The 12,072-nt window shown below is 27.8% G+C and overlaps 1 protein-coding gene across 1 annotated transcript; it reads right to left on the bottom strand.

Annotated features, from left to right (window-relative positions):
* Positions 1-791: 791 nt before the first annotated feature.
* Positions 792-8,525, bottom strand: LOC123268787 (venom acid phosphatase Acph-1-like). The gene is made up of 7 exons (XM_044734149.1): positions 8,280-8,525; positions 7,898-8,005; positions 4,999-5,264; positions 2,447-2,603; positions 2,230-2,353; positions 1,825-2,039; positions 792-1,753 (listed from the first exon to the last, which is right to left on the bottom strand). Exons 1-7 carry the CDS (start codon positions 8,373-8,375, stop codon positions 1,490-1,492), a joined length of 1,230 nt encoding a protein of 409 aa, XP_044590084.1. The 5' UTR covers positions 8,376-8,525; the 3' UTR covers positions 792-1,489.
* Positions 8,526-12,072: the final 3,547 nt, after the last annotated feature.

The following is a 12,072-nucleotide window of genomic DNA, read 5'->3' as shown; positions in this document are numbered from 1 at the left end:
CAGTGATCATTATTAATAGTTTTTTACTAACAAAAATTTTTTTCGAAAAAACTAAAAATATAAATTGATTATTTTTTTTTTAAATCAGTAGGCCAGCTGAATATTTTGAGTAAAAAAAAACTTTTACATTTTTTTTTTTTTTTTTCAAGTTTTGTTTTTCTATAAGCTAAAAATTTTATCCCCACGCTAAGAAAAATAAAAATTTCTTCTCTCGCTCCACCCAAATTAGTACAATTTGAAATACTCATTAATAGTCATCATTACTAATCAGTATATATTATTTTTAGCCGCAATTAGTTAACAATTGTTTTATGAGTATAATTGTAATTTATCCGGATCTAAGCATGCAAAAGATCAATCTTATCTTGTTCTACCAAGCGAGAAGACAAATATAATTAGAGAGTGAAGAGAGTAAGTAGATGTTGATCGGCCATGTATTCGAGGCCATTTAAAATGTGAGCAATGTCCTTGTTCGTCAATCCTTTCATATGAACGATTGAGAATGTATTGAGTATTGTTATAAACTTCCTCATAGTGTTACTCCACTGCTTTTATATGTCACATTTTTTTAAAATAATCGATAAACCATTCTAACTCATTATTACACATTTGAAACGAAATCCTGTTACATTTTCTATCATTAAGAATTATACGAACATTGAATAACGTTTAATCACATTTAATAATAATTAATTACTTGGGAAGGGTTTTGATATTGAAATTCTAAATCAATATATTTCTGAAAAGGTCAAATTATAACTAAATAATTTTTCTCAGATTATAAATGTAAATTCAATTTTGTAAAATTAGTTTTTATTCAAAAAAAGTTTACAATTTTCAACTGGAAGTTCAGTTATACATATAAATGCTTGAATATCATACATTATAACTCTATATAGCTATTTTAGACATTCATGAATTGGAGTATGTCTTTTCACACTCGCCGATGCAAGCTGGACTATTCTAAAGAAAACATTCACCAACACAAGAACAAGCCTTGGTTTTCAGCTCTTAACTTTCATCGCCTGGCTAAGTCCAAAAGATATGGAGTATAATACTCAGCATTCACCCGCTGTGAAAAATATTTTATTGTTGTGAAACAACAAGTCCCTTAATCTTTTCCTCACTTGTTGACTGTCAATTTTTGACAGCCGGTTTGTTTATTTGCTAATAAAATAACGTTCATATTTACGAAAATAATTCATCGCATACAAATAGACAAGACAAACATTTTTTTTTTTGTATTAATGTATAACTAGGATCGCTATATTTAAAGTCCGATAATATCAGGTTAAACAAGGTGTTTGAACCTTTCGCCTCACGAGAAATAGACTTATTGATTTGGTTTATATATATGCTTTGTTACTTAACTCATCTGGCGTTCAATAAATTCATTTATTAACTGTCTTGCTATTGCACTCTATGAGTATTTAATCAGAGGTAATGAATGTATAGTTTAATATAATAGAAAAAACAATTTTTTTTTACTTTAAATTGACGTTTGAAAAATTGTAATCGTATAAAAAACTAAGCAAATAAGTATGCTTGGATTAAAATTTAATTTATTGCTCGATGATGTTTCTGAATACTCCTTTGAATGATTTTTTTTGTTCAAGCCGTAGCAATCCACTTCTTTTCCGGTCGCAATAACATCGCGCAAAAGGAGAATAAATTTTTCAAGGGGACAAACTTCAGAACATCCTGGTATCGTTTGAGTCACAAATTGCTCTGTAACTCCGGTCCACAATTGTACCTAAATATATTGAATAAAAGAAAAATATAATCCAACTGAGTTCTTTATAAATAAAATAAATATATACTTACTCTGACGAAATAATTGTCAAGATCGTCTTTAAGAGTCTCAAATATGATAGTGGATCCATATAATGGTAATACTGGATCATTAGTACCAAGCGCTCGTGCCACTGCCGCCACATTCACCTCATGAGCTGAATAAAAAAAAGCTTTTCTCTGCTGTGGTTGTAGTACTCCATCTTTCAATGCTTTCATTCCTTCCGTTATCTCGTGCAGTAAAATTCCTGAAAATACATAAAAAGGGAAAAGTAGATACAGATAGATTTATAGGTAGTAAAGAAAAAAAAAAAAAAAAAAAAAACGAGATTTTTGAGTATCATAAATCTAATAAAATTTTTTTTTTCATCTCACATCGTACTAAACCTCGTAAACTAAAGTTAACGTAAACATATATGTATAAAATCTGATGAATACCTCCATTCAAGCGTTTTAATTTGTTTGTGTATGATCTGAGATTAAAATCCAATTCCGTGATTTCTTTCATCGGACTAGGGTAAACATTTTTCGCCCATTCTGGTAAAGTTAAATTTTGCGCGATCTGAGAATAATAAAAAGTTTTAATTAAAATATCAGTTATTTATTTATTTTCACCAATTAAATATTTTATTAATTAGTGAATAAATACATTTACCTGTTCGTTAAACAAGTTATATAGATAATAAACATCAGAAGTTTTGACGACTTGTTTGCCAGTATACTCAGTTAAATATTTCATCACATCTTTATACTTGTTTATTATTTTTTTCGCCTGATCTTGCTTCAAAAAGTTTTGGTACTCTTTTATATACCTTGACATTAACAATAATATATTACTTAAATTTTTATTCATTTGCTATAATGCTATTGATATTTATATTTATAATAATAATAATAATAATAATAATAATCATAATAATAATAATCTCGTTTATTTAGCATTTGCTATTACATATTCTCTAAAAAGTAAACAATTTACATTAAAAAATAAAATTTTTTTTTTTATATCGCAATAAACAGTAATACACTTAGCGGAATGACATTACCCGTCTGAATAAATTTCTTTAATATAATCTTTTAAATATCTTTTAAAACCGTTAAGCGTTTTCTGCTGCTTAATATCATCAGGAAGATCATTATAATATCTCATTCCTTTGTACAAAATACTGTTTTCCGCAGAGCTCGTTCTCGTATTTTTTATATCTATCCAACTACACTGTCTAGTATTGTAGTTATGTACATTACTTCTGGTTGCAATTTTAACTGATAGATAATCAGGTGTAAGATTGTGGATCATTTTAAAAACAAGAATACACGTATTATAAATCACACGTTGATGTATACTCATCCATCCCAATACATCTAACATAGTTTTAATGTTTGTATATTTGTTTACACCTAGCACTATCCGCATAGCTCTGTTTTGATCTTTTTGTAGATTTTTCAATTGAGATTGATTATAATTTAACATCAGAGTACTACAGTACTCGAAATGAGGTGAAATAATAGATTTGTAAATTATACTCTTTGTGTAACTCGACACAGAGTTATTTAATTCCTATACAATATGTTTAGTTTCTTCGCGATTTTACTGACAGTACTTACTGAATTTTCTCTGAATGTCCAAATTATCATCGATGATAATCCTAAATATTTAACTTGCTTAACTTCCTCAATTTTAACACCATCTATAACAATAGTACATTTATTCCTAATATTTGTTTTCCTTTGGTCATGTATAATAGAGAATACAGTTTTATTTTTATTCATTTTCATTTGATTTTGTTTCAACCATTTACTAAGAATTTTCCTGCTTCTCATTAATTTTAAATTCTATTTGTTCAATAAATAAACTAGTAAAATACAATTTTAAATCATCTGCAAATAATTTACAAGTTACACCTATATCCTTAAACTCTTTTACAATCGTATTTTATATAGATTATAAATAATAGAGGCCCAAGTTTTGACCCTTGCGGTACTCCATGTTTACAGTTATTTCATCAGAAAGCTCGTTATTGAATTTTACTCTTTGTTTTCTATTTGTCAAATAAGATATAAACCAAAGTCTAATACTACTCCTCCAATACCTAGTTCATTTAGTATTTTAATGAGTTTAGATCTATCAATCGTCTCGAATGCCCCTCGCAAAAATCTACATACAAAACTCCCACTAATAATCCTCTATCTAATGACTCCCGCCAATCAATAATCGAGTTTTGCAACGCAGTTTCACAGGAGAACTTTTTCCTGAATCCTGATTGCTCATTTTCCAGAAAATTGATTTGCTCAATATAATTTTCAAGTTGAGACTTTACTACCTGTTCGAGTACTTGTTCAAGTATCGGGAGAGTATTAATTGGTCTAAATTCATTTGACATTATAGTATTTTTCACTTTCTGAATAGGTGTAATTATTGATACTTTCCATTTGTCAGAACAAATCCTAGTTTTAATGAATTATTTATCATAAAAAAAATAATATTTTTATCATAAGCCCATATCTTCTCTACCAAATATGCGTTTATGTCATTGCTCATACCTTTATTAAAATCTAATCCTTTTATAATTTTATCGACCTCTTTTATTGAGGCTTCATCAAATTTATCCCATATTCCTCTGTCAAATTGGCAGGTATTATCATTCATGACACTAGTCATAACATCACAACTATTAATATCATTAACAATATTTTCAATACTACTAACAAAGTATTCGTTAAATTTATTAGCTATATATCTAACTCATTAAAAATAATATCACCATTAAAATTAATACTATCTAAATGTGCCTTTGAGGACCTCTTATCTCCTACCACTTCTTTTAGATACATCCACAATTTTTTAGAATCTGATTTATTTCTATCAATATGATCTTCATAATACTTTCTCTTATTATAATAATAATAATAATAATAATAATAATAATAATAATAATAATAATAATAATAATAATAATAATAATAATAATAATAATAATAATAATAATAATAATAATAATAATAATAATAATAATAATAATAATAATAATAATAATAATAATAATAATAATAATTATTATTATTATTATTATTATTATTATTATTATTATTATTATTATTATTATTATTATTATTATTATTATTATTATTATTTTTATTATTGTCTCACTTTATAAATGAGATGAAATAATTTATAATATAACAAGTGAAGTCATAGTAAGCTCTTACTCGGGACAGTGATGGGGGAAAAGCAAACTATCTTGTTCGTTTGGCATGGAAACGGTGGTGACGGGGATCCAGGGCAAGTCCGGGTTCCAAATTTGTTGCCCAGTCGGAGGAAATAAGCCTGCAAGAACAAGTTCTAACGACATCTGAGTTCTAGGCACGTCTGTTGAGCGGGCAAAGATCAAGCTGGGATGGTAGTACGGGCCTAAGAAGTTCCCATATTTCTCTCGAAGTAATTTTCCAATTTTGTACTCTCTCAGTTTTCCTTGCTAATTAAATAAACATTTGATATTGTTCTTCAAAATTGTGATTAGTTACAAACAAATAAATTTATCAGTTGAAAGTTTTTTGGTGTGATTAATGAACTTGTTAAAAGAGGGGTTGATAGGAAACACAATAATTTCAAACTAAAATGGGTTAATAAATCTATTAGGAAATATTTTTCAGTTTCTCAAACCTTAATAGCATATTGTGTATTGAGTTTGATAAGTTGTCAATTCTTCACAAGAGCGAAATTGAGCACACGATTGAAATGCGTATAGGCACTGAAAAATGTTAAAAAATTGAGAAAATCATAGATAAATATTTTTGAAACTGTCCGATTTGGCGTGGAATGTCCCATATGTATCTGCTGATTGCTCAAAAACTGATTATTGTCTTGTTTTTACTCTTTTTTAATTGAATTCAGCTTACAAAAGAAATTTATCGGTTAAAAAGCTCCATAAAAAATCTCTTCATATCATGAGAGTTTCTTCACCTTTTTATCAATAAACATTTTTATAATAGTTTAGGAATCATTCCTAAATGTATAGGAAAAGTGAATATTTATCAGAACAACGTTTAACTACCATAGATTTAATTTTTGCATCAATGGTAAGTCTTTGACTACGAGAAATATATTTATGAATTAGAAAATTTTTATCATGTTATATTTATTTTTATTTCGTGGATTTTTGAAAGATGGTATTGAATGCTATTAAAATTACAAGGCCGTTTGCATTTGTTTTGTGTTTTTTTTTAATCGGGCTAAAAGCTTTTAAAGTATACCATTTAGAACTTTTAGTGTACGGTGGGGGATGACATGGGGATGACCCATCATTCATCAAAACCATTTATATCTCTACCGGATAAAAATTCAATTAATTACTATATTAATTATTACACATTTCAAAAATCTGTGATAAAATGACTCATTGCATAACTAACCGCATAGATTTACCAACATTTTTTTCGTTGTTTGGCGTATTGTGCTCGTTATGTCTGCGGTATTGGAATTATTATGGCATATCACACATAGATGATGTCGATGACCAAGCTAATGGTATTTTATTCTTCGTAATATGATGGCTAGCTTAGAAACTATAAAAAAATAAATACATATATCTATCTTTAATAGACCACTAAAATAACATAAAGTTCGACTTTGTATTTTGCCGAAGTTAAGTAAAAAAGAAAAGCAGAGAATCAATATGTCAATTAATAAATTTAAATTAATACAATTAACACAAGTTGTAAGATATTCATTTGAAAATTTCTATTATTCTAGAAAAAAAATTTCTCCTAAAAAATGATATCTTAATTTCCCTGGCTTTTATCGATAAAAATTTAATCTTACTAATCTTGAGTTTATCTATTAATTATAATAATTTAAACGTTTATCATTACAAAATGACGAACAATATAATACCATAGGATTATCATAGAGATGTTGTGTAATAAAAAAATAATTGAGATGTTATTATAACTAAGTACAGCATTTTACAATGTTTATTCACACTTTTTCGAATATCTAGGTCAATGACAGTACGTAATAACATAAATACAAAAACTTTAATGTACAATCAATTTTTATTTTATTTCACCGAAAAACAACTGGACAAATATTCCGTACAATTAATAAAAAAATAAAAATATTTCAAATTCTTTAAATGCTTTCTGAAAGTATAAAAAGCATGAAATGCGGGATAATTGTTTTGAACAAAGTTTAAAAACTATAAAAATTAAATTTTTCAATTTTATAAATTAAAATATTTAAACAGCGAGAAATGTAAATTAGAGATGATTTTATTTAATTAATTAAACATAACAGAACTTTTGATATTTATTAAAAAGTATCATAAAAAACAATTTCACTTTTTACAAAAAAATATTGTTCAATTTTTATATCAAATTTCGACCAATTATTTTTTATTCTTCCTAAATTAAAGTGGTTTTTATCGCCGTTAGCATTATTATTTTTAAACTCGACAGTTTATCAAGTATCTTGAAGTACTATTTTTTTTTCAACTCTTTATTTTTTCCACATTTTACCACACTTTATTGTTTCTTTAACACGTTTTTTATGTCGATAAGATTTTTTATTAGAAATTAAATTTTTTATGAACTCTATAAAAAAAATAATTATATCTTTTAATGAAAAAATTTTATTTCATATTAAAAATAAATATTTTAATGTAGTAAATATTTTAAAGTAAGAAAATATAATAAAAATTAAATAAATTTTTCATCGGAACAAAGTATGTTTCTTCTTGATCGCTTTTCTTTGAAATTGCGGAAATTTTTATTTTTAATCTCTGCATTAAAATCACGTAGAACGTAAAATAAAAAAAATTCCGCTTTATCGCAAATCACGACACTTAAACTTTTTAAGCGGTATCAGAAAAAAGTGCTAAAAGTTCTTCACTAGTTATTAATTAGTAAATCCATTGAAGAAAAATGAGAAAGTTTTGTGTACAGAGATAGGCAAGATTCATGATCAAGAGTTAGCTACATATGAAGATATTAATTAATTTATTTTCATTTGACTGAAGATCAGTCTGAAAGGATGCATTCCCTACACGGATTTCACACTAGTTGCTTACACAAGTGCATGCAATCAATTATTGATAATCAAGTTACTCACGTTTGTTAAGTCTCCACTATCCATGGGATAATATGAATGATTTCCGTGTGGGTCGTTGGGGTAAAATTGGAATTCTTTATGAGGTACTTTATCGCCATGACGAAATAGCTAAAAAATATATGTACCGGTTTAATGATTATTTTTTCCCAATTGAATACTCGAAGCGCGATACTTTTTTTTAATAAATTACAATTAAAATTTTTTTGTTTTCATTGATTATTAAATTTATTAATACGAATTCATTCATTAAACATTTATATTTAATTAATTAATATACTTGTAATAACACAAGTTTTCTACTGTGATTTTATTTAAAAATTTGATTAATTTTTATTTTTATCGTAATGAATCAAAGCTAATGGCAAATTAAAAAAATAATTACCACGTGCAAAAGCTTAATTTCTACTTCGGATTTTCCTATTTCAATGAGTCCTTGAATAATAAAAATTTTAAAAAGTACAATCCACCAAAGCTCCATGATCGAAAATTAATATTTCCTTCAATTTCAACTTGTAAAAATTTTAACTCAGACTAGTAATAAAAATAATACTTGGTTGGTTTGTTTAACAAAAAAAAAAAAAAAATGTAGTAAATACGTCGTTATATCACAACCGTTTAGAGCGATGTGATATTATAAGTATATCCGACATAGTCAGTCCCGATGAGAAGGTAAATTTCGAGTGGGGGATCCCGATGAATAATACAGGTTTAAACGAAAACAATCGCTTTCATTGGCTCTTTTTATAACTGATACCGATGGTAAAATATAGATTAACAATTATCAATTAGATAATAACCTTTATTAATATGCATTATTACGTTGTATAATATGTAAAATGAAAAAATACATAAATGTGGATAAATAATTATTAATTTATCATTCAATGGCATTCTTGTGTTATTATTTTTCTACACCGCTCCGATAAGTTGAGCAGGAAAAATCTAAGAGTAATTATTCTTGACTCGAGGATTGAATCAAATTATTCTTCAAAGCTAATTATTTAATTTTATTGGTAAGGATTCTTATTACTTGAAAATACAGTATCTAAATCGTACAGAATATCAAAGTCAATCAACGTAGTTAGAAAATTAGTATCGTAACTAATCGACATTTTATTAGCCGCGTAGCAACTAGATTGTGGGTTATATATGCTATTATATTTTATTATTATAAATATTATTAGTATCGATATAATTATATGATACCGAGTAATATATATCTCTCGCAATATTATCATCTTAGTGATCTAGTCTTAATAATTTGTTTTATAAATTTTGTTTATCATTTATTTGTAATTATTGTAATTTATAAATAAGGTAAAATTGCCGAATGACGATAAATGAATAAATAAATAAATCATGATATTTTTGAATTCATATCGAGTAAGGTCAAAATCTCTCATTTGAACAGCTTTAGATTTCATTAACGTAGGTGTTGAGTCTAGAATTTTTGGAAAATCGAATAAAATTCTATTGCATCTCAACGGAAAAAAAAACTATAAACGGATTTTTCTCGTGTCACAAACGGAGTTTGTGATGGGCGTAAAGTCTACGAAATAACTTCGCGTCAATCCTGATTTTATTCATTTTTGACTAAATTTAATTTTTACTGTTGGTATATGGAGTGGTTCATATACGACACTACTTCTGGTGTCTTATATAAATAAGATCCAGAAATTTGTAAAGATGTAAAATTCTCGCCCACATCGGCCTCGAGCCTATTCTACTGCTTTAATAATTATAAGAATGGGACTTGTATGAAAAATAAGAGAAATTTATATCCTTTTCGTTGATTTATACACGGATAAAAAATTTAACTTGACTCAAGAACAAGAATTTTGAACCAAGAACACCATTTTGAAGAAAGAGAATTTCTTGAGTCAAGATATAATTCTTGATTCAAGAAAATTTTCTTGATTTAAGAATTTTTCTTCTTGACTCGAGAGTGTTATTTTCTTCAAAATGGTGTTCTTGGTTCAAGATTCTTGATCTTGAGTCAAGTTAAATTTTTTATCTGTGTATGTTTATTTGGTGATAAACTTATATATAAGAGGAAAAGAATGAACCGAAACATGCAACATGCATCATTCACAATATAAAAGAAATAATAAGATTAATTCATAGATAAATATAGTTTATCTTTTTTGTAGTTGCAACCAGCTGCAGCAATTTCTGATAGGACTTACGGTGTAATAATAGTCAAAAGTTTTAATGCCTAAAAAATAATAAATTAATCACGGCACTTTGTGCGGAAAATTTAATTTATTAAAAATTTGAAATAAGACTTACTCGATTATAATCAACTCACGTTTTCGAACGTTTTACTATAGCCCACTGGTCTATGACGTAGTTTGGGACTTTAAAATTGATGTTCGTTCAAAACTTATATCTGTATCAGTCGAGATTCCTCGGTACCAGATACAGAATGCTCTAGTGAGATTGATTTCGTTGGTGCTTTTTAGTATAATACGACGCTACTAATTAGGGGAGGGTGGGGCAAGACGGCCCACCTGGGGCAAGAAGGCCCATCTCAAAAATTGACCAAAAATTTATTTTTCTAATTTTTTTTTTAATCACCATAATTTCAGGTTATTGATGCATTTTTAGCTCAAAAACGTAATAAGTGCATTTTTAAGCGCTTACGTATGGAATTACCCATCCAGGAAACACCCAGAGTTGACAAAGGGGCCAGACTTAGGCCAGTACTGTGAAACCTAGCTTCGGCGTATCTGTATTGGCCCATGCGTGGGCCAAGACTGGCTAACCTAGCCTTGGCGATTCTTTGGCGACCCAAGCTTGGGCCAAGACTGGGTCCCCCAGTCACAATGATTACCCGCGGGTTAGCCAAGATTGGGAAACCTTCACTGAAAAATAAATTAATTTGATTCAAGAGAAAAATTCTTGAACCAAGAAAATAACTTTGAAGAGTTTAATTGTCTTCAATCAAAACGAAAAATTCTTTAATTAAATAAAATTTACTTAAATTTCTTAGTTTAAGAATTTTTCTACTCAAATCAGGAAAATGAAATTCTTAAAAATTATTTAGTTGATTCAAGTAAATTTTTTTTTCTGTGTAGCCATGGCCGTTGAATGGCAACCCAGACTTGAGCCAGAATTGGGTAACCTAGCTTTAGCCATTCAATGGGAAATTCAAACTTAATAAATCATTAAGTAATAGAATTTTAAACAGTAATATTTATTGTTTAACGAATATTTGCTAACAAATTCTAAAGCTTAAAATTTATTGTTTAACCAAGACAATTGTATATCGTCAAAATTGATATAGTCTTAAAAAAATTCAAATATAATAATTTACAGTTGAATTTTTAATATTGATAATTTTAACAAGAAGGGTTTACATTTTTCTCTCTCTCGCCCTCTATTGGACAAACGAAAGTATCTCTGTCATACTTGTACAACAAATGGAATCTTAAAACGCATTTTATGCATAAATAAATAAAAATTCTCCAAAAAAGCGCTTCGCTCTTCGATAGATAATTTAATTACATTAATCACATTTTTTCAACTCAGAAAAGTAGTTACAACTCAGAAACCGTTTTTAAATCAGCTGATCCAAGCTAAAAATACTGCAGGCCAAATATTTTTATATAAATATTATTAAATAATTACTAAGCCTGTAATCGTGACAGTGTTATCTCTGTATCTGTGTTAGGGCTAGGATTAGCTGCAAGAAGGTTAGACCTGTAGTTGCTACAAAACTAGGCCTGTAGCTACCACAGGACCTCGCCTGTAGCTGCTACAGGCCCAACCTTTATGCAGTTACAGGAAAGTGGAATGTAGTATCCACAGGATCAGCCTGTAGCAGCAACAGTTTTTTTTCCGTGTATCTTCGAAACTATTATTCGGATCGATTTGAAACTTTAGAACAGAATTCTAGAGATGTTGTAGAATTTAATAAGACAATAAAAAAAAATCGATTTTTTGATATCATGTAACCCCTTAAAAAATCGTTTTTAAAAATAAGCTTGCTTTTCGCTCTCTAGAGAGGACACCTATCTTCAGCCTGTGAGTATTGATAAAAAAAAAAAGAGTAAGATAAACTGGTATAACAATACAATTCTTTCAATTTTGAAAGCCGACTAGTTGACTGCTTCAAATTTTTTCTGATTATTTTCATCAAAAAACTTGAGAAAACTCATGGGATTCATCAAGCG

The sequence above is a fragment of the Cotesia glomerata genome, linkage group LG1 (assembly GCF_020080835.1).
Source record: "Cotesia glomerata isolate CgM1 linkage group LG1, MPM_Cglom_v2.3, whole genome shotgun sequence".
Lineage (NCBI taxonomy): Eukaryota > Metazoa > Arthropoda > Insecta > Hymenoptera > Braconidae > Cotesia > Cotesia glomerata.
This window is presented reverse-complemented; position numbering and strand designations above follow the sequence as displayed.

What these genes read in the sequence shown, in the direction of transcription:
- LOC123268787 (XM_044734149.1), bottom strand. Translation starts at nt 8,375, where the DNA reads ATGGAGCTTTGGTGGATTGTACTTTTTAAAATTTTTATTATTCAAGGA. An exon ending in AAATTAAGCTTTTGCACGTG is followed by an intron (nt 8,006 to 8,279) that starts GTAATTATTTTT and finishes TATATTTTTTAG; the next exon opens with CTATTTCGTCATGGCGATAA. An exon ending in ATTAAAACGCTTGAATGGAG is followed by an intron (nt 2,040 to 2,229) that starts GTATTCATCAGA and finishes ATGTATTTTCAG; the next exon opens with GAATTTTACTGCACGAGATA.